This window comes from Schistocerca serialis, chromosome 8 (assembly GCF_023864345.2).
Source record: "Schistocerca serialis cubense isolate TAMUIC-IGC-003099 chromosome 8, iqSchSeri2.2, whole genome shotgun sequence".
In the NCBI taxonomy this organism is placed as follows: domain Eukaryota; kingdom Metazoa; phylum Arthropoda; class Insecta; order Orthoptera; family Acrididae; genus Schistocerca; species Schistocerca serialis.
Genome location: NC_064645.1, coordinates 307,467,579 through 307,491,611, shown reverse-complemented (window position 1 = coordinate 307,491,611; position 24,033 = coordinate 307,467,579). Strand labels below are relative to the sequence as shown.

At 41.4% G+C, this 24,033-nt stretch overlaps 1 protein-coding gene across 3 annotated transcripts in view; it reads left to right on the top strand.

The window, feature by feature from the left end:
• Positions 1 to 3,729: 3,729 nt before the first annotated feature.
• LOC126416324 (vacuolar protein sorting-associated protein 35) overlaps positions 3,730 to 24,033 on the top strand; it is a 98,515-nt gene continuing 78,211 nt past the window's right edge. The window contains exons 1-6 of one of the 3 annotated variants that reach the window (XM_050083990.1): positions 3,909 to 4,204; positions 4,312 to 4,348; positions 7,865 to 8,066; positions 10,476 to 10,599; positions 20,618 to 20,816; positions 21,059 to 21,253. In XM_050083990.1, coding sequence (XP_049939947.1) covers positions 4,340 to 4,348; positions 7,865 to 8,066; positions 10,476 to 10,599; positions 20,618 to 20,816; positions 21,059 to 21,253 — 729 coding nt within the window. In that variant the 5' untranslated portion in view covers positions 3,909 to 4,204; positions 4,312 to 4,339. Of the gene's footprint in view, positions 3,868 to 3,908; positions 4,205 to 4,242; positions 4,349 to 7,864; positions 8,067 to 10,475; positions 10,600 to 20,617; positions 20,817 to 21,058; positions 21,254 to 24,033 lie in introns of those variants that run through there. The other 2 variants (XM_050083989.1, XM_050083988.1) reach the window with 2 other exon arrangements.

The window sequence follows — 24,033 nt, the reverse complement described above, 5'->3', positions numbered from 1 at the left end:
ATACGCCCGGGCATTGCGTCAAACAGAGCTTGGATGGCGTGTACAGGTACAGCTGCCCATGCAGCTTCAACACGATACCACAGTTCATCAAGAGTAGTGACTGATGTATTTGTTGTGTCTAGACAAGACAGCCTAGACACAATGAGAGGAAGCCGAAAGGCACGCGCTAAGCTAAAGCAGGATGGCGTGAGGTCTGAAACAGGATACGTAATGAATGCTATAAAGAAAAGTACGTAGCTTCTGGAATACTTAACTTTAATCCATCCTTTTGGTACATCTGGAGATTGTGGCGATACAAGTGAGACTCTTTAGATACATGCAATGTTACTAATGGCGCCTTGCTAGGTCGTAGCCATTGACTTAGCTGAAGGCTATTCTAACTATCGGCTCGGCAAAGGAGCGAGGCTTCGTCAGTATAGTCACTAGCTACGTCGTCCGTACAACTGGGGCGAGTGCTAGTCTGTATCTCGAGACCTGCCTTGTGGTGGCGCTTGGTCTGCGATCACACAGTGGCGACACGCGGGTCCGACATGCACTAATGGACCGCGGCCAATTTAAAACTACCACCTAGCAAGTGTGGTGTCTGGCAGTGACACCACAGTATTGTGACAAGCCAGTTGCTCGGCCACCATTGACCAGATGTTTTCAATTGGTGAGAGATCTGGAAAATGTGCTGGCCAGGGCAGCAGTCAAACATTTTCTGTATCCAGAAAGGCCCGTACAGGACCTGCAAGATGTGGTTGTGCATTATCCTGCTGAAATGTAGGGTTTCGCAGGGATCGAATGAAGCGAAGAGCCACGGGTCATAACACATCTGAAATGTAACATCCACTGTTCAAAGTGCCATCAACACGAACAAGAGGTGACCAAGACGTGTAACCAATGGCACCCCATACCATCATGCCGGGTGATACGCCAGTAAGGCGATGACGAATGCATGCTTCCAATGTGCATTAACCGCGATGTCGCCAAACACGGATGCGACCATCATGATGCTGTAAACAGAACCTGGATTCATCTGAAAAAATGACGTTTTGCCATTCGTGCACCCAGGTTTGTCGTTGAATACACCATCGCAGGCGCTCCTGTCTGTGATGCAGCGTCAAGGGTAACCGCAGCTATGGTCTCCGAGCTGATAGTCCATGCTGCTACAAACGTTGTCAAACTGTTTGTGCAGATGGTTGTTGTCTTGCAAAAGTCCCCATCTCTTGACTCAGGGATGGAGATGTGGCTGCACAATCCATTACAGTCATGCGGATAGGATGCCTGTCATCTCAACTGCTAGTGATACAAGGCTGTTGGGATCCAGCACGGCATTCTGTATTACCCTCACGAACCCCCTGATTCCATATTCTCAACCAACGCGAGCAGCAATGTCGCGGTACGATAAACCACAATTGCGATAGGCTACAATCCGACCTTTATCAAAGTCTGAAACGTGATGGTATGCATTTATCCTCTTTACACGAGGCATCACAACAACGTTTCACCAGGCAACGCCAGTCAACTGCTGTTTGTGTAAGAGAAATCAGTTGGAAACTTTCCTCATGTCAGCACGTAGTAGGTGTCGCCACTGGAACCAACTTTGTGTGAATACTCTGAAAAGCTAATCATTTGCATATCACAGCATCTTCTTCCTGTCAGTTAAATTTCGCATCTGTAGCATGTCATCTTCGTGGTGCAGCAATTTTAATGGCCAGTAGTGTATCATGTGGTCTTACATCAACTTCATTGATAAAAAACAATATAGTGATATAAAAATATTTTTAGGCTGGAAATATCAATGGTTGAAACTGAGATGGCATTCGTGCAGTGGGCTGCCCACTTTGAGCAGCAATTGTGGAAAAATATGCTACTTCATTGAATTCGTCAGTGTTTACATATTTCATACTGCAATAGTCATCTTATAAAGTATTGTTAAGCATGATCATTTATTTACAATAATATGCACATTGGCTTAGTAACTTCCAAACTAATGGCTGCGATGTCAAAAGTGAAACATGTGTTGAGCTAAAACATTATAGAACTTCCTTGGAAATGTGCCTGCAGCTATTGTAAAAGTTTTAACAAAATTGGATATGTTAGGTGAGTACCTCTGGTTGACTTGTCAGGGAATGACCTATATGGAAATTACTGTAATTATGCCTTCAGGGAACAGTACAGTAATAGCATTAGCAGGGCTCAGTGCTGTTGGCCCCTTACTACTCTTAATCCTTATCACTGATCTGCCATAGTGTATGAGCCAAGAAAACAGTTCACCTTATTCACAGATGAACAGAAACATTATGATTAACAAAGGATCCAAATGCATCATAGAAAACATTGTGACCACTATATTCAAAGAAACTCTAGACTCGTTCATTTCAAACAGTCTGTCTCTCAATGTAAGCATCATTCAGTTGCACACAGTACATATAAAACAAGAAGATAAAAATAAAATGTGGTGATGAAGAAATATTTAGAGTTAAGTCTTCCAAATTCCTGGGCTTACTTATTAATAATAACCCTAACGGATCAATTCACATCTTTGACCAAAACTGAATTCGACAGCATTTGCTTTTTTGTCTATTGCACTTATTTGTGACTTGGAAATACTCAAAGCTTCATACCTTGGAGATTTCCATTCACTTATGACATACCATTCTGGGGTAACCAGTCAAAAGCAAATTAAGTCTTTATTACACAGAACAGGTCATCAAAGTTATTGGTGGTGTTCACCCTCGATGTTCTTACAGAAGCTGGGGATCCACATCATAACATGTAAGTATGTTTTTCCACTTGCATACTTTGCCAACAAGAATTGCACCACTTACAAAATCAACAGTGCATATTATGATCATGATACAAAAAGTAAATATGATTTTCACAAAAATATTAAAATTTCAGTATGACACAGAAAGGAGCAAGCATATAACTATTCCAATACCATATGGTTCCATTCAATTCATTTAGTCTCGTCATTCATCTGTTGTATGGATGTGTCAATTCATAGCCAGGGCTAATTACAATAAAATTTCTTATATTAGAGTTATTTACAAACTTACATATAAATACAATCATCTTACACCAGTATAACAAAATAATTATACTTTTTCACATTCTGATATTCTTCCATGTTATAAAAGCTATGCATTATTAATAATTGTTTTAGCTCTATCTTGAATTTATGAACATTTAAATTTTCTTTATTGTAGCATTCAATGTACTAAAAAGTATTTTGGGTATATAATGAACACTGTTTTGGTAGAGAGCTCTTTTAGAGGTATGCCTGTGAAAATCATCTCTGTCTCTTGTCTTTTAGTTATGGTTCTGATTGTTCAGTGCTGGAAATTCCTAGTGAGTTTCTGAAAGCTCATACCAGTACATCCATAAAAATGTTCTACATCCTGGCGACAAACTCATGTCGAGCATCCACGGATCTAAAAAATAACTATAAATAAAATCTCACCTGCTCTTGAATTAAATTCTTAACATTATATAGAACGACCAGCAAAGTCTATATCGGTGTTTTTCATTTTAACGTATAATAACATGCAACAAAGAGATTTGTGTTACTAATATACGGTACGAAATATTTTAGGTTAAAAATACTTACCTTTGTACAGCTATTTATGTCAATTTGTTTCGATTAGAAACCGTATGTTGTTCGAATTACGCGCGTCTATTTCGAGGCGGAGTCATTTCAGCTTCTATCGTACACACTTATCAGATTTACCAATCATAAGGAAGTAAGATGATAAAGGTTAATTACAATGATATGTTCTTATACGATGCTACATTTGAGTAACAGATATTTGACATAGAAATGTACATTTGAGTTCGTCTTCCATGTTACGTCAATTGCGTGGTGTTGATGGGAGGAAAATGGTAGGTGTAACTCTGCTAGTGCAGCAGGTCTGCATGTTTGTTGCTATTTGACAACAGTTCGCTTGTGATCTTAGCGTACAGTAGATTTATAGTGCACAACAGTTTCTGCACATCGAACGTTCGTGGTGCATTTCATTTGATGTTTAGTATTATTTATGTCATCTAGGTTATGTTCCCGAGTTTGGCGATAGAGAAAATTGTTTTACTATTCCTTCACACAGAACAGCTAGTTTTCCCGTTTTACCGATTTAAATAGAGTTTTAGCATTGCCTCGTAGGCCGAGACGGTCGCTCTAGTGTTATGTGTGTCACCGGTACTGGACGTCTCTTCTTTCAAGGTTGTAAACGAAAAAAAAGAAACAAATGCATACCATTTATCACGTGCTGTTATACAATTTAGTACATTATTTTTGGTAGTGTTATTGATGATTTTGTCACCTTTCAGAAACCAGAACACAAAGTTAAAACCAGATATGTTCAAGGTGCGTACAAAGGACACTGGAAATCATATTCATGCTTTGAACCGTACATTAAGTTGTAGAACAAGTAACTTGAATGACATTTGAATATCTTGCAGAACCAAAATTGTCAACAAAGTAATTATTGTAGTTGCTGGAAAATATTTAAAATCACTCCAGTAGGCTTTTTAATGTTACTGTCAACAACTTCTCTTCCCCTCCCTCTCATATATATAAGGCGTCCTCATATGAATGTTTAGAATAATAAAAACTGTAGTATCAGCAGAATTGACGTTTCATAATGTGTGCCAAAACAAAATATGGAATATGTCATTGACTATTTCTGCAGTTCACTGTTGATATAGCTGCAATGATTAATTGTGGATAATTAAGATTTCAAAGCAGCAGTTGATTCTCAATATTCAGTGATGTTGAGATGTTATCAAGTGCTTTTTGTCACAGGAATAAATAAGGATAAGTTTTTAATGGAAAGTTTTAGGAGTCCATGTGGGAATAAACCCTATTTTGTGTAAATAAAACTATTACCATCAGACCTACATAGACCTTGGGCAATACAACAGTTCATCACGACCCAAACTATGTATTATCTATCAGACATCAATAACTTTTACAACATTTACAAGTAAATGCAGAAGTATTACATACTCATATAAAAAATTTCAAGAGCAGGTGAATGAAGGGGTGTTCTCAGGATGCAAAAGATTTCTGTTTTTTTTTTTTCCCCCACACATAGGTGATGTCTGGTTAAGAGCTTGTTGGCTACTCAATTACCATCCTCCCATTGGCTACCTCCAACTGCAAACTATGATGCAGCTGTTCTTTAGGACAAATACAGACTTCAAGAAGATAGCAGGAGCGAGAAGAAACAGGTTTTGGATTGCCTAACTGGTCAGCAGGAAAAGTTCATCTCCAGCACTAATTATGTTGAATATCAATGAACAAAATAGAAGAGCATTGTACCATACACTTTAGATAGGCCTAGGCATTTGCCGAGTGGAGTTGTGAGGGATGGAAAAGACGTGCTGTGGTTAGACAGCTGTCTTAGGAAACTGCTACAAAAGCAAAGAGAACTTCACTGAAAACTCAAACATAGCCAGAGTCTCACAGACAAACAAAACCAGAATTAATATAAGGATGGCCATGTGTGAAGAGTTCACCAAATTTGAAAGTAAAATTCTCTGTGACAGAAAACCCTAAGAATTTTGTTTATTTGTTAAATGACTAAATGGATTGAATCCATCTATTCAGGCCTCTGTGACCATGATGGAATTGAAATGCAAGACAATACAAAAAAGGTTGAAATACTAAACATTTTTTCAGCACTGTTTCACAGAGGAAGATCATGCTATAGCGACTCCTTTAAACAAATGACAAAATGGCTGCTATCAAAATAAGTGACAACTGCTTAGAAAATCAACTGAAATAGCTCAACAGGGAAGGCCACTGGACCTGATGGGATACCAGTATGATTCTGCATAAGATATGCAAAATAATTTGTCTCAGAGGAGTGAAGTGTTCCTGATGATTAGAAAAAAAAAGCACAGGTCATTACCGTTTTCAAGAAGGTTCGCAGATGCACAAAATTGTAGGTCTGTATCACGTGACATTGGTCAGTGTTAGAATTTTGGAACATGTTTTGTGTTTGCGTATTATGGCATTTCTGGAGGCCAAAGGAACCACAATGGGTTCCAAAATCAACAATCGCATGAACTTCAGCTTGCTCTATTCAATCTTAAGACCCAGTAATCAGTAGATACAGGTTCCCAATTAGATTTCGTGTACCTTGATTTATCGAATGCCTTCAATACACTTGCACATGGTGCCTAATGAACAAAATACAAGGTTATGGGAATATCTGCCCAGTTGTGTGACTGGATTGAACAGTTTCTAGCAACCATTACCCAGCATGTCATTCTGAATGGAGATATGTCTTCAGAAGTAAAGGTAGCTTCGGGTATGCTCCAGGGGCGTCATAGTGGACCATTCCTTTTCACAACATGCATGAGATCTAGTAGATAATGTCAGAAGTTCCATGAAGCATTCCGCAGATTAGGCTGTTTCACACAGAGGAGACACAGTGCTAGAAAATTGTTTTAAAATGCAGGAAGATCTGCAGGGAGTGACAGTTGACCCCCAACGTAAAGCAAATGTAATGTATTGCATATATGTAGGCAGAAAGATGCAATTTTATTTATGATTACAAAATTAAAGAACAATCACTAGAAGCAGTTACTTCCATAAAATATGTAGGAGTAGATGCGTACAGATTTGGTGTGGAACGATTACATAAAAATAATCACAAATTAATTGTAAGAATCCTCATGGAGTGTAGCCCGTCAACAGGGGAAGTAGCTTACAAAACATTCGCTCTACAAATACTTGAATATTGCTTGTCAGTATTTTATCCGATAGAACTGATAGAGGGAAATTCAAAGAAGAACAACACATTTTGTTACAGGTTCTTTTAGTAAATACAAAAGCATCATAGAGCTGAATCAACTAACACCAGTCCCAGAAGCTGCAAGAGAGGCATTCTGCATCACAGTGTGGTTTATTGTTAAAAGTTCTAAGCATGTATGTTCGTAGAAGAGTCAAAAGCTATATTCCTTCCTCCTATGCATATCTTATGAAAAGGCTGTGAAGGTAAAATTAGAGGGATTCGACCTCACACACAGGCTTACTGGCAATCATTCTTCCGCAAATTGTCAGAGACTGCAACAGGAAATGGAGGAAGTGCTGTGGTACACAAAGTACCCTTTGCCACACACTGCGAGGTAGCTTGTGGATCGTAGATAAAGATACACAGATTGTGAATACCACACAGTAAACTTTTACCTATCTTGTACTCCACCCTTGCTCCCTCATTGGAACTACTGCTGCCCCTGCCCCTCCCTCCTCCCCCCCCCCCCCCCCTCCTTCCCTCCTCCCCTCCTCCCAACATCCTTCCTGACGACCTTCAAATGTGCCTCTGCGTTCAGCTTTGTGGCATACCCAGCTTTTTGTGGATAAAATGTCTAAACTGCATACAGATTCAGCATGAAATCCTGGCAGCATATGGTCCAAATACAATGTCATGTCCAGTTATAGTGTAATTATACCAACAGTTTGACCAAGGATACACAGATAAGGCTAATGCTAACTGAGAAGGAATGAGGATATTGCCCCATACAATTTCCATATTTTCAGCAAGCTGAAGGAACATCTGGGATGAATGATTTTGCAGTGATGAGGACATTCACACAGCAGCTCACGAATGTCTTCGTGACCAAGGAGTGGATTTCTAGTGTCGAGGAATTGAGTGATTGGTAGAACATTCCAACTGATGTTTAAAGAAACTTGGTGACTTGAAAAACGGTGTATGGCTTTGAAGTGTAGTGCAGAATTCAGTAAAATTTACTTGGCATAGTGTAATAATCTGTAACTCACTTTTTGAAGTCACCTCATTGAAATATGTTGTTTATATATCAATGTTCTGCGTGTTGTGATGCATTGCCCCCATCTGTTATCTCCTTGTTGCAGCCAACCAGCCCAGTGCAGCTTTCTCCTGTGGAGGAGCAGGAGAAGCTGCTGGATGAGGCTCTTGGTGTGGTCAAGGTGCAGGCCTTCCAGATGAAGCGCTGCCTAGATAAGAACAAGCTCATGGATGGGCTAAAGCATGCATCCACTATGCTCGGTGAACTGAGAACGTCGTTGCTGTCACCGAAGAGCTATTATGAACTTTGTATCCTTTACTTATATTATATATCTATACTGTAGTGTGTGTTCAGTATCGTAATGCCAGAATATCAATTACTATGTGAACTTCACTCTAGCCTTCTCTTATTATGTAGAAAAATCAGAGAAACCAAGTTTATTGTGTGTGGATGTTACAAGAGTTTTTCCTTGGGCAAATAACCTGTGTGCCTCCCTTGGGCCAATATTAATTTCTACACACATTACAAACTTTAGCTCTACACTCCCAAGCATGCCTCGCCTGTTTGCTGCCCTCACCCGTCTCTTAAGCCTTGAATGTATACAAAGGTTGCCCAAAAGAAACTGAACTTATTTTTTTGTTATTAACTTATTTATTCACATTTGGAGCATAAACCATCAATCCCTTCAAAGTACTCTCCACTCCCAATAATACATGTGTCTAATCTTTTATTACATGTTTTAAAATATTGTTTACATTCATCTTTTGTGATGCTTGTCAGGGTCTCCATCGTTCCTTTCTTCACCTCAGCAACATCGTCAAATAACTTTACTTCTATGTCTCTCTTTGTTCAAGGACACAAAGAAAAAACTGCAAGGTCTGGTGAGTATGGGTGGGGGGAGGAACAGGGGTCATGCCATTTTTGGTCAAGAATGTCATGTAGATATGGCTGTGTGAGCAGGGGCATTGTGATGGAAAAACCAGTCACCCAACTGCCACAAATAAAGGTGCTTCCACTGCACACTGTTGCACAGTCTTTTCAAAACTTCCATGTAGAGAGAGCCTGGTTTACTGTATGATCCTGCGGAACAAACTCTGAATGGATGACTCCTCAGATTGAAAAAATAAATCAGTATTGCTTAATGTTAGGTTTCACCTGACACTCTTTCTAGGGGTGAGGTGAACTTCTTCCACCGACTTTATTGTTGCTTTGATTCAGGATTGTAAGTATAGCAGCAAGTTTCATGACCTGTTATAATTTTTTAAAAAATGTTTGGATGATTTCAGGCCTCTTCTTTCAAAGCATAGCATGTTTTCATGCAACTCTGTTTTTGTTCAGCAGTCATGGCTTGAATTAAACAGCCGTCCTTTTTGTTCCTGAATATTCTTTCGCAATTCGCTGCACTAAACTCCGTCACTCCCAACAGCTCCACAATTTCTTCAGTGGTCCATTGTCATCCTCTGTTGATGATTGCATGAATGTTTTCAACATTTTCATATGTTTGGGCAGGGCAAGGACGACCATAATGAGGTTTGTCATCAGTTAACATTTCACTATTTTTTAAATGGGAAAACCACTCAGACACTTGAGTTTTTCCCATAGCATCTTCATTGTATGCCACTTTTAACGTTTCAAGAGTTTCTGTTCCATTTTTTTCCAAAGCAGAAAACAGAATTTCACGACCCGATGCTGTTTACTAAAATAAGCCATTGCAAAAATGACAATTGCACAAAAAACTTGCCACTATAAACTCTGCCAAAACTAGTCCTGACCTACTTGCGTACAGACTCTGGAATGTTCACTCTGCAAAATGCGGTATTACAGAAGCTCTTCCCTCCATAAAATTAGTTCAGTTTCTTCTGGGTACCCCCACATAATGTGCTGATGTTGGATATTTCTCTGTTTAAATAGTTCGGCTTTCCTGATTTTATCGTGTTTGTTATTTATAAAGGAAAGAACATAAAATAAGCATCTTGGCCTATGCTGCAAATAAGTCTGTGACAGAAACTTTTAACTTGTATTTGCACATGTTGGCTTTGCCAACTCATAACCAGTTTGCTACTTTCCAATCTAACCACCAAGTGAGATGCCACAGTGGTAAGACAGTGGACTCCAATCTGGGAGAGGTTCAAATCTCTGTCTGGACACCCAGATTTATGTTTTTCTTTGTTTCTCGAAATGACTAATGCTGTAATGGTGGCACTGAAAGGACTCAACCAATTTCCTTCTCCTCCTACACCAATCCAACCTTTGCTCCATACTAGTGGTCTTGTCATATAAACTCATTTTCACAGTTGATGTGCAGTATATAGCTCATAAAATGCGCTAATTTGTCTAGTTATGCAATAAAAACTTTTCTGAATTTACCTTCTGTTTTTCTATAACAAAAATTCCATTAACTAATGGAGCTAATGTATCCTAGTTACACCGTAGATCAATCTGTTACCACAGCCTGTAGTTCATAGTCACATTACATGCCTTCACACATGTTCACAACCAAAGGGACATGCTCCAAGCTAACGTAGATTTTGGGCCATGCTACAGATTAGTCTGTTACCAGGGTGGGGAAACTGCCAGCATGCTCTGACAGGAGAATTACATTTCAGGTTCATGTGGGTCTGCTAGGTGTTGAGCCCTGCCCTAGCAACTGCTTTTCACTTGTTACAGCTGTTTATGCCGGTAGTTCATTTGTAGACACCTTGACAATGAATGTGTAGATATGTCAATCACAGATGAATTACGTCACCTAGAGCTCTACCTCCTGGATGAGTTTCAAAAGGGTCGAAAAGTTGCAGATCTCTATGAACTGGTGCAGTATGCAGGCAATATTGTTCCTAGGTTGTAAGTATCAATTTGTAATACTTTTGTCAACTACCTCTAACAATTGTTTTTAATGGTGGGCGAAAAAAAGAGCTGGTAATGGTGAAATTTGTTTTCCTTAAATCAGTAGTAGTTTTAAAAGTTGGACATAACGACCACAGACATGTTTCATGTGATTAAGATTAAGTTTGTTTTTCTGTAGCAGTAGTGAAATGTTTACACTGGAGAGGAGGGAGGAGAGGAACAGGTTAAAAATTAGGTTTTGCAGTTTAAATTTTGATAATCTAATCGTTAAACAGTTTCCTATTGCAACATTTCATGCCTTTCCAATTTGTTGTCTGAATGAGGATTTTTGTTATGGACATGGCATTCTTTTGTCCCTTTTTTGTTTGCTGTATACGGGAAACAAGTGTTGCTATAATTCTTCAAGAATATTTAGATACATAGTGAACTTACATTTATAAATAGAATGGACTAATACCAAAGCAATATGTTTAATGTCACGCATAATCATTATACTTTATATTTGCTGATTAAATGAACCTGTGTCACTGTTTGCTGCTAATAAAGACATTGAGTATATATGCGCTGTGACAACGAGTCTGAGAAGTTGTCTACCAAGTTACCACTTACTTTGTGCACTAACTTTGTAAAATTTCTTATTCCACCATCGCTAATACTGAATTTTCATTATGCTTCCAGCTCCTCTATTATTGACTAAATCTTGCAATGGACTTAAATATGTTAATAACTTGTGACTTTCCTCCTGGCATGCCTGTAACTTAAAGCTGATTTGATTTGATCAGGAGATCTAAAACAGCTTAGGTCTAACCCACCACTGCCCGCACCGAAACTAGGTTTATTGTGCGGTATCGCTCCCTGTATATCTAGTGAAGCCAACCAGTGCCCTTAAATAGTGCAAGGAGACCCTTTACCAGTTTTTGTTAGACACAGTTTCTTCAGGTCTAGTTGTCCCGAAGATTCTGTATCTTTTACTCTCCAATGCCATGCATTCAAAGATTAGGTGTGATGCAGTTTCTTCACCCTCATCACAGATCCTACATTTAGAGTCCTCTTCCATTATACCCAAGTGAGCAGGTGTTTTTTGAAGTTCCCGTGGCCGGTCATCAGTCCAGTCATGAGTTTGATCTCTTTCCTGTTCAATCCCAGGATTACAGAGCTTCTTTTAAAACATGGCTTGGGCATCATTACCTTACCATGTTTTTGTTTATGGACCTTGGTCCAATATGCTACGTGCTGTTTCCTAAGCCAGTTCCGTAGTTCTAATTTGATCATAGCCTTGGTGATTGTCAAGACAGGTTCCGGTCCAATAAATGGAGTTGTTGCCCCCATACTAGCCAATTTATTGGCTTAATCATTGCCACAGATCCCTGAGTGGCCAGGGACCCACACTAGGTACACCCTATTGCTTCCCCCTAGCTCCACCAGAGCCCTGTGGCAATCTGCGACAATCTTAGAGCTTGTTGCAGGAGCTGCCAGTGATTTCAGGGCTGCCTGGCTGTCTGAATAGATGTAGATGCTATGATCATTGTAGCACCTACTCATATTCTCCTCCACACATGCCCTGATTGCAGTAATTTCGGCTTGGAATACAGAGGCCAGTTTCCCTAGAGAGATGCTGCTCTCCAGTCTTGGCTGAACCCCGTACAACCCTGCCCCAACGCCTTGATCTGTTTTCAACACATCGGTGAACCAAACGATGTCCACCGTACAGTGTCGAACTGTTTTCTCCCACTGCTCCCTACTTCCAATTATTATATTGTAAGGCTTGTCAAAGCAGTTAGGAGCTATTATATAATCAACGGGCATTTCCCCACCCATACCTATATTTACCTCACTATGTTAGTGTGTGATTCTGGATATCCAAATGAGACCCAGTTTTGGCCAGTTTTAAGTCTGTATGCCCCAGCTGCTGCCTCCATCTTAACCCAAAGGTGAAGTGGAGGCATGTCCAGCATGGCTTCCATTCCAGTGGTTGGTGTGCTGCTAATTCCGCCTTTTATGGCTAAGCAGGCCAATCTCTGCACCTTAGCAAGCTCTTTAGCAGCAACCTGCTGTTCTACCTTCTTCCACCACACTATGGCCTCATAGGAAATCCTAGCTCTAACCACTGTGGTGTATATCCAGTGCATACCCCTGGGGCTTAAGCCCCAGTTTTTGCCACAAGCCCTCCTAGTACCCACTAAAGTGCTTTTTGCCTTGGAGCAGATACTCTTAATATGAGGGGTCCAAGTTAGCTTCTCATCCAAGGTTACCCCTAGATATTTCAGAGTTTCATCGAAGAGCTTTAGATTCCAACTTGCACGCTGAATATGTCTCTTCGTAAAAGGCACCACGACAGTCTTCTTAGGATTAACTCTCAGATCCTGTTTAATGCACCATTTTTGCGCAATGTCCAACCCTCCTCGTGCCATATTCCTAACTGTGTCAGTGAATTTGCCAAGTATTACCATGACAAGGTCATCTGCGTATCCTTGGCAGAAGCACTGTCTGGAATCTAGTTCCTCAGTGAATTCGTTCACCACTAGATTCCACAATAGAGGGGACAAAACTCCTCCTTGTGGGCAGCCTCTAGTGGTCTTAATACCATCTTTTCATTCAACATGGTAGCCTCTACCTTCCTTCCACTAAGCATGGCCCTGGTCCACCTCCATATAGTGGTCCCCAGATCATGCACCTCTGCTGCCCTTACCATGGAATCGAAGGTCGTGTTGCGAAAGACCTCCCCTCTATATCCAGGAAGATGCAGAGGGCTATTTCTTGGAAGTGAAGTGCTTTTTCCACCTTCCCGACGAGTTGGTGGAGAGCTGTTTCACATGATTTACCTGGTTGGTATGCATGTTGGTTCAGGTGTAGAGGGACCCTACATAGCCTCGTCTCCCCAACGTATACATTAACCAGTTTTTCCAGTGATTTGAGAATGGGGGAGGACAGACTGATTGGTCTCGTATCCTTGGCCTTGGTATGATCAATTCTCCCTGGCTTTGGAATGAAGACAACCTTTACTGCCCTCCAAACATTGGGAATGATTCCTACTGCTAAGCTAAATAGCCTGCATAGGATTCTTACAAAATTTCTTCCTGCCTGTTGCAGGAGAGCTGGAAAAATTCCATCTGGGCCAGGTGACTTGAACAGCTGGAATGTTCCCACTGCGCACTGGATTTTGTTGAAGTTCACACACTCCTTGGCCGATTCCCAGTCCTCTCTTCGAATGTGTGAGAACTGTTGTCTCTCTGGGGTCACATACTGGTCTGTGTTAGCCGGCAGAGCATATTGAGGAAAGTGAGTTTTGAGGAGCAATTCCAGTGTCTCATGTGCTGTCTCTCCATCCTCCTTCCTCAACGTACCTCCAGGGTTAGTTGGTACTCTAGTGAGAATCTTGTGAAGTCTGGCTTGTGCAGCCGTGCCTTCCACTTCCTCACAGAATGCCTTCCAGGATCCCTCCTTTGCTTGTCTTATTGCAAGGTTGTAACTGACAATGGCCTCACGATATTTAGCCCATTGTCCTTTGCGTCTCGCAATATTAAACAGTCTCTGTACCTGTTTCCAATGTGTTATTCCACCAAGGAACACTCCTATTTGTGCACTTCCTGGTGATTGTGCAGTTATCCTGATATGAGGCCACTGTGGCAGAGGTAACAGCCTCGTTACTTCCTTAAATTCTATTGGCTTCCTTATCGTGGTTTTAATTTCCGATAAGCCTAAGTCAAGGTCTCTCCTGTATGTCTCCCAGTCTGTTTTCCTGGGATTTCTATAAATCATGGTCTGCCTGATTCCCATTTCAACCTTGAATTTAATGTACATGTGGTCCGATGAGGATGGCTCCAACACCACATGCCATTGTTTGGCATAGCTACCCATCGTCATGGAACCAAATGTTATGTCACTTACTACTTCCCTTCTGCTATTCCTAAATGTAGATTCATTGCCCCTATTCAGGACCTCTAACTTAATAGCGAAGAGGAATTCAAGAAGGTACTCACCTCTACTGTTGGTGTCCTTGCTGCCCCACACTAGATTGTGGGAATTGGCGTCGCACCCCACCAGCAGTTGGTCACCTTGCCGATGGCAAGTCTCTACCAGTCTCCTCACCTCCAAGGGAGGGGGAGAACTGTCTTCGTAAGGAAGGTATGCTGAGGCCAAGACAATTTCCCTTGTGATACCTTCCTCACATTGCTGCATTGTGATGGTCACTAAGTCCCTAGAGCAGAAATCCATCATTGGCATGAAAGAAATGCAGTTTCTTACATAGATGCATGTTCTGGAGTTTCTTAGATTTCTAGCATAGATCAGCTTACCTCCAGTGCCTCAGAGGCCCGATACACCCCCTTTGTCTCTCCATGCAGCGGCTCAGGGCAGCAGAGGCCCCTTTACTGTGCTGCAGATTAATCTGCAGCACCTCCAGGCTCCGTCTTACTGCCATCTTTGAGAACCCTGAGGGTGACCTGCGAGAACCCTAAAAACAGTTTCACGTCCTGCTCCCACATCACCTTCAGGGACTTCTCACCAACCACCATCACCAGGGTTCGTCCTCCTGGAGCAACCTTCTTGTTAATCACTCTCCACTCTTCTGTCGGGACTTTTGGGTTCTGGGCCCCTATTTTCCCGAACAGAATCTTAGGTACCCATAATGATATCTTTGCGGTCTTAAGAAGCTCTGCTGCCGTTTTGAACAGCAGCTTCGCATCTTCCCACGGGGATATCATTGGCACCTTGTCCTTAAGCCATTCTTCTGTGTGCGCCCCTCACAGACGAAAATGAGTGCACCACTGTCTAGATAGACCCTCCTGAAGTTGGGATCTGGGCCAGCTTCCCCCCCCCCCCCCCCCCTTCCCCTCTGCCCAATCTTTTCAAAGAGGGCCATCTGTACTAGTTCCTCCTGCTGCAAGGTAATGGCCACCAGTGGATAACCTTCCTGGATAACTGCCATCCTAAAAACCGAGACTGCAGTACTATAGGTCTGTTTCCCTATTTCTTGCCTCAGTTTTTTCTGGACTCGCTTATCCAGGGAGGAGGGAGCCTTTGATTCTTCCCGTATCCGCTTACTACCTGTCTTTGACATTGTGGGGCTCTGCGTGTCCCCTTCAACCTGAGATAGTTTTTTTCCTGGGGGCCTTGGGTTCTAGTCCCTTTACTTCCCTCCATTTGTGTTTAGGAAGCCATTCTTTTCCTTCCTTTTCCCTCTGTTCCCTGAGTAGCTTCCTCCTTTGGGCCCCAGACAAACCTTTGATCTTAATCTGGTCTAGCTTCTCGGTTACTGTTCCCACTTCTGGCTCAGATCTAGACCCTGATTCAGTTGTGGAAGTGCTTTCCATCGGTTCAGTCCCCGATGTTTGGGTATCTGAGGTCTCAATGTGCCCCTCAGTTTCTTTTTCTGTAATCGTGTCCATGTCGGTCCCACGAGATTTGGGGATCTAGAAGGTCCACACCACGAGTACCCCACGCGGAGTAAGCCTAATTACTCAGGGAGGTCACCAGGTATCCCTGAGGCTCCGTTTGCGACACATCTTCCTATGTGCCACGCACCCCTCGGCAGGGATCGCATCACACCTTGGGTTGGGTCAGGGAATAGGGTAGGACTAGGAGTGGATAGGGAAGAAGGGATGTTGTGGGACACTCTTCGTCTGATCCATCGGCTGAGGCCTTTCCGGCAATAGGTCCTCTACTTTCGGCATAGACCTCAGCATCCCGCGGATACGCAAGCCTCTCCACCCGCATGGACAGTGCTTCGTCAAGGTGGTGTCCCCCAGAGAGGAACTTAAAGCTAATGGTGTGCTTAGGATGACAGTTCTTCTGTAAAGGCCTCTTCCTAGTAGCTAGTTTTTCAATCAGTATAGAAATGTTACTTCTGGCCTCTCATTTGCACTGCTGTTCCTAAGCCTATCCAGAGCTTCCCCAGTTATGACAGAAGAGCTCATTCAAGAAAAGTCTTTGAGAACTTCTCTTACACACACCCAGTCATAATTTTATATAACTTTGTGAGCAGCACATTTGGACATTCATGTAATGTATTCTGGTAGATCTGTTTTAGAGAGAGTCTTAAATAGGAAGTTATGAGATTTTGTGACAGGAAATAACAATGAGATATAGATGGCTAAGTGGAAGAATCTGAGTTACTTGCATTTTCAAATGTCTTAATAAGAGATAGTATTGTGTTAATTGACATTTAAAAAGAAAAGAGGTCACATTTACAGCCCAGCTTTAGGAATGCGTCAACAATTGTGACTATATCTGATGTATTTTTTGCAGTAGAGAGTATTTATAAAAGCTGCTATCATTTGGAATCTTTTTTATGATTTTATTATTGTGTACTACAATAATTACACCATTAAGGAACTAGGGAAAAATCTTGCTGTTGGTTTCAGTCGTATGTAATCAAAATGGAGCAGAAAGGTCTGTTTCATTATAGTGTGACAGGCAGCGAGCTTATATTTATTCACATTTTTCATTTACACAGGGTTTGTCTTAAAGTAATGTATCACTCCCCCCCCCCCCCCCCCCCCTCTCCAGATATGTTAAACAACTTCAAATTCTTTGAAGTGTGGCGTGATTTTTCTGCAGTAAAATATTTTAATATTTTTGCCAGCATGATTTCCATGTATTGTAAGCTTTGTGGAACTCCTCAACTGGGGTGTGCTCAGAGTAGCTTACACGTTATATACCAACTTGAGAGGCTTTCTTTTGATATTCCTTTTCAGCCAACAAAAAAAAGTCTGTCGGGGACAGGTTGGATCTGTAGGGCTGCTGTAGCATCATTGTCACATTAATCCTGGTCACGTAGGCTTTGCTTCAGTCTTCTTTAAGCATTCCAAACTTTCCAGCAGTGTCTCGTTGAGCTTCTCGCTAAGCTTTATTGCATGATTATTAAGTCATCTCCTATCATCATGAGCTGCACTAAAAATGTTTTATTTGCCAAAACCAGTTTTTGGATTTATAACCCATCATCAGTTGCATATTATGCACTTGTCTAGCAGTCTACACAAACTGTGTACAATGTTATAGGGCATATTTCAGATCCTGTTGAATTAACTGACAAGCGTGTCACTGGTATAGAAGTGCATAGTATGCCACTGACGATGCGTTATAAACCTGAAAACTAGTTTTTATATAAAACATTTCTAGTGCAGTTCATGTGGTGTGTAGAAGATATATTGTAATAAATATCTGAAAGCTGTGGAGCACCAAGAATTCAAGATTTTTATCGCCTAGAAGAGCTCTGAAGTTTTCTACATCGTGAGTTGACGTGACCACTCCATGGAGGCTCACAGAAGAAGCATGGAGGCAATTAAGTGACCTACTGCTGGAAAGCTAAGGGTCGCCCCAACCCCCATCTCACGCTCCCCAACCAGTCTGACTGCTCTGTAGCATATAGTGGAATCACAAAAAAGAAAAAAAAAAAAGAAAAACATTGCTTTCTGGACACACCCTGAATATGGTTTCACATCTCTTTTTGCGAATACATGTGTGGCAAGTGTGGAGCCCCAAGTCATTGCAGTATTTTACCTCTTCCTGTGTGACAGTATTATTCTGATTATTTTTTTCCCCTTCAACTTAACCTCCACAGGATGCTCTGTTCGATGTCGACTCGGCCCTACCTCCAGTGCTTGCTTTCAGCTAGCTTTGCCATTTTGTTGAATCCTGTACTCCTTTCAGTTCATTTACAAATGGCTCCTCCATTACAAGGTTTGACCTCTTAGTAGTGTGGGCCACATGTGGGAGGTCACCCATGTCCAGGACGGTAACCAGTGGTCTGCATTTTGGGTGATCCACACTGTGGTAGTCTCATGATTACCAGGAAACACACCATCGGTGCCTGAGCTGATATGTCACTGTGAATTTGCAGGAGTGTGTGTTGTATGTTGTTTGGGACCTGGGACAATGACCTCCTTGTCAGGTGACCATTGCCTGGGTAGGGTGGCAATCTAGGGGGAAGGTACATGATCAAATTGGGTGGCACCATGGCAAATGAATCCCAGTAGAAAGTATTGAGCTAAACCCTGTTAGTGATCATATGGGCCCAGCAATATCATCAGATCAGTCAACTTACTTTAACATGGAAGAATATAAGCCCAGTACATCTCCTTAATTAGCTACAAATAGAGACAAAAACAACTGTCAGCTCCACGTGGGAAAAATATATTAAAAATACAGATTCCATGACTTACCAAACGGGAAAGCGCTGGTAGATAGACACAAAAAAACACACGCACACAAAATTTCGAGCTTTCATAACTCCCGGTTGCTTCGTCAGGGAAAAGGGAAGGAGAGGGAAAGACGAAAGGATGTGGGTTTTAAGGGAGAGGGTAAGGAGTCATTCCAATCCCGGGAGCAGAAAGACTTACCTTAGGGGGAAAAAAGGACAGGCATACACTCGCACACACACCCATATCCAACTGCACATACACAGACACAAGCAGACATTTGTAAAGGCAAAGAGTTTCGGCCTGAACTCTTTGCCTTTACAAATGTCTGGTTGTGTCTGTGTATGTGCGGTTGGATACGGGTGTGTGTGCGAGTGTGTACCTGTCCTTTTTTTCCCCTAAGGTAAGTCTTTCCGCTCCCGGGATTGGAATGACTCCTTACCCTCTCCCTTAAAACCCACATCCTTTCGTCTTTCCCTCTCCTTCCCTCTTTCCTGATAAAGCAACCGTTGAAACATTCCACATGGGAAAAATGTATTAAAAACAAAGATTCTGTGACTTACCAAATGGGAAAGTGCTGGTAGATAGACACAATAAAAAAACCACACACACAAAATTTCAAGCTTTCGCAACCCACAGTTGCTTCATCAGGAAAGAGGGGGAAAGACGAAAGGATATGGGTTTTAAGGGAGAGGGTAAGGAGTCATTCCAATCCCGGGAGCAGAAAGACTTACCTTAGCGGGAAAAAAGGACAGGTATACACTCGCACACACAAACGTATCCATTCACACATATGCAGACACAAGTATATATATATGTGTGGATGGACATGTGTGTGTGTGCGCGAGTGTATACCTTTTCCTAAGTCACAGACCGGGCGCTAATGATCGTAACAGTTTTGCGCCCTAAAACCATAACAAAAAGAAACTCTGCCTCCCTCTTAAGGAATAGATTTCATACTGTGAGATCATAGTGTTGATCTCCCTGCTACACCCCCACTCCCTTTTACTGGGTGACTGTAATGCCACTAACAATTCATGGTGCAACTCTAAACTTGACCTTTAAATACTGAGTAATTTCTTCCCCACTCATTTCAGTTCGTAACTTCGATAATTTTTTAGCCATTGACCTCAAGGTCTGCAGCCCTAGTGTTTAAACTTTTTATATACCATTTTCCTCAAGAGGCCCATGAGACCAGTGCTGTGATGGACACAGGCAATCATGTTGGTTATTAAATACCACAGGATGACTCTTGAATAGTATGAGGCCACAGATGTTTTTCTGGAGGGCTCCAAAAATATGGAAATCACACAGGGGCCGATTGGGAGTGTATGGAAGATGTGTAAGGACCTCCCACTGAAACTTCAGCAGTGTAGTCAAAACAACCTTGACGACATGTGGCCTGCCCTAATGTTGTTTAGAGTGCACTGCAGAAGCTGAAAAGCTCTTACACATCCTCCATACAGTCTCAATCTCTCCCCATGCGATTTCCAAATTTTTAGAGCCCTGAAAAGATGAACACCTGCATACAGTCAGGATTCTGTGGGCAACTACAAACATTTTTCCATGCAGACACTGATCATCTTGTCTCACAATTGGATAAACGTATTAACAGTTTTGGCAATTACTCTTGAAACAATAAATAGTTTACTTACTCTTTTTGTCTGTCTCATTTTCATTTGACTGTGTCGTAGATTATACAACATAGGTTTTTAGCAGCAATAGCATTGACATCGGTGTAGATATTTATCTGTCAAAGAAAGAATAGTTATAGTGATTGTATTATTTATTTACTGTAGTGTATAAAAGTTGTAATTGGCTTGCAGGTATAATATTATTGCCAGTGATGAAACCCTGAAATGGAAATACTGTTTCAGGTATCTGCTGATTACTGTAGGTCTTGTTTACATAAAGACTGGCACATGCCGCAAGCGTGATTTATTGCGTGATTTGGTTGAGATGTGCCGCGGGGTGCAGCATCCCCTACGTGGTCTCTTCCTTCGCAACTATCTTTTGCAGTGTACACGTAATGTGCTGCCCGATGTTGCAGACGTAGATGATGAAGCTGAGGGAACGGTAAGAGTGAGAACGAACACACACACACACACACACACACACACACACACACACACACACACACACACACACACACACACACACACACACTTTCTCCTGACAGTTAAGGACTTTTGTAAATAAATGTTTGTTTTCTGTGACTCTGTTGCTAATTAGCTCATTCTGAAGACAAGTAAATTTCTACTTCCTATTTATATGAACTGTGTAATATTTAGTAACATGAAATTGTGATGCATTTATAGGTGCGAGACTCAATTGATTTTGTATTAATGAACTTTGCTGAGATGAATAAACTGTGGGTGCGTATGCAACATCAAGGACATTCAAGGGATAGAGAGAGGCGAGAAAAGGAACGTGAGGAGTTAAGAATTTTGGTTGGGACAAACCTTGTGCGCCTTTCACAACTGGAGACAGTCAACCTTGATAAGTACCGCAAGGTAAGGCATCACTGTGAGAACATCTTATTAACAAAATTTATAAGAACTAGTTTATAATGCACAAAGTCCCAGAAAATATTTATAAATTATCAGGGTTGCCATAAAGTTTTACTCATCTGAAATCAGTCAATATGAAATGTGGTAATGCTTTAATCCTTCCCTACACATTCACCCTTAATTTCAATACATTTTTCCGAATGGTGGATGGCTTGGTGGAGACCTTGTTTATAGAAGTTTTGGTTTGGCCTGTTCAGGAAATGTTCCACCTCAAAAACCACCTGTCATGATTTTGAAAATGCCTGCCACTCAGTGGTTTCTTTATCTGACAAAAGAGGAAGAAGTCAAAAATTAAAAAAAAACCTGAACCACTGAAACATGTCACTTCATAGTCACTACATATGCACCGTGGGTTGGCAGTATGGTTGACAAACAGATGAGAAACGTGAGGCACTGTGTCTTCTGAACCAATTACAGCCCAGCTACAAAATCTGGTTTTGGCATCAACACTATCATGTTGCCAGCTTCTGTGTAAACATTGTGCGTTAGTGTGCAACTGCCTGCTTCTATATAGTCGTGTTATCTTACCACTTCAACTACTGTTTGTTTATTACCATTTGTGGCATTAGTCATGCTTGGGAATTGCTATGAAGGATGCAGGAGTTTTACGAGCAAGAAAAAGAAATTTATTTTCAGGGCCATATATCAGTTCCTGCTGATAAAGGTTTAGAGCATACCTCAAAAACTCTAGGACTCAATCAAAGAACTAAAAAGTGGAGCAGTCGCTTAAAATAATTAGCTGGACAGAAACTTTTGCTCAAAAAAGCTTGTGTTATTGCGGCTTGTAGTATTTCCGTACATAAAATTGTTGGGAAGGGTATACATGCAGTTAGATGAAACCTGCGCCCAAGCTGGAGAAGCAGTTGATAAGTGCTGGATAGGTGATTCTCTGAATAGCAGTGGTCATCAGCTAATGGGAAGAAGAGCCAGATAAGTTGTGGCCCATGCAGGTTCTTTGCGGTTTTATGCGTGAAGCCCTTTTAGACTTTCGATCGAGAAAAACCTGTAACTACCAGGAAGATATGGACCATCCACTATTTCTCCAGTGGTTCTTAATGTTACAGCAATGGTTGTAATAGATAATGCACTTTACCATTCTGTGATATTAGACAAAACTCCAACAACTTGTGACAACAAGGAAACTATGCTGCCGTGGTTGCAGGCAAGAGACATTGCTGCCGACATGAACATGACAAAGCTGCTGTTATTTTCACTTGTAAAACAAAATAAGCCTGTGATATGTGTATATGTTGTAGATGAAATTGCAAGGAAAGGAGGTCATATTGTAATTCGTCTACCACCTTATCACTCCCATTTCAATCCGATTGGAGTGATGTTAAGACTTAAATTAGAAATAATAACAAGTCTATTACCATAACGGAAGTAGAAAGGCTATTACATCAGGTTTTGCTTCCGTAGGCACCACCTCATGGGCAAAAATGTAGACTTTGTTAGTAAACTTATTAGAAAAGCACAGACCATAGGTAGAATTCTGAATTAGAATGAACAGTTAATGATTTCTCTTGATGAATAACCACAATGGTAGTGTTGGTGCTGTTTCCGATGATAACTTTTGTTTATTTATTTACAACGTGCTCCATTACAGTATTTGTAAAACTAGGGGTGTGTGTGTGGGGGGAGGGGGGGGGGGGGGTGTACTACTGTTTTGTGTTGGATGATGATGTGAGGGAAGGGAGAGGGCAGAACCCTGTGCCTGCACATTGCCTCCTACCCCTCGCAAATAGCACAAGGGGGTCCACCATGCTGCACATCTCCATCCGACTGACAGATCACTATCAGCAGTGTCAGATGCTCTCACTTTGAGGCACACTGTGGAGAGGTTTGGTATTTAAACCAGGAAATTGGCAGAAAGTCTTTTGATCAGGAACTTCAGGCCACTGCCTTTCCTCCCCTTGCCAGCCAAATACTGGCAGTGAAAAATTCAGTTGGTAGTGGAAGAGAACTGGATGAGCCATTGACTTGGTAAACTGGTGAGTGTAAATGTATACAGAATTAAGTCTGTCTCTCTCTGCAACCAAGAATGCTGTACATCTTTTTCTTTATTTCATTCTACAATTGTGAATAGAGTAGTCTTTCGTATGCTTAGGTTTACATTGTTATACAACATTTCATGTGCAGCTATTATGGTTACAATTTGGAACGATGTCTCAGACATTGTTATTAACTTTGGGTGTTGTTTATTTCCTAGTTTTGTGTACTGTCAAATGCTTTCTCTGTAGTCATTCTCTCCATTGTTGGAAAAATATTCTTTGTTGTCATTATGTATACGTACATTATTATGTGATGGCTTATATATATGTTGATTGTAACCTACATTTACAAAACATGCTTCAGAGCTGTCAGCCATGGGCATGTGCGGTGGCAGCTATTGCAATTTCACGATCGCAGTATAATCTACTACATGCGAGCTGTCAAATGATATATTTCAGCGGACCAGGTATAGGTGCCATGTCAAGAAAATAAAGGGTTGAGGCAAAAGTTTAGAGCCCAAATATGCAGCATATGTGACTGCCCTGCTCAGAATGAGGGGTGGGGTATTATCTTGGAGCAAAAACGCCCCTTGGACAGCTGCCTCCGACACATCATCTTAACATCCTACGAAACCATGACAGTCCCAGGAAACGTTCAGCAACACCTTACCCAATTATGGTTGGGTCTTTGCCTCACATGCTTCTGCAGTTGGCTTTCTGCAGAGTCGTATT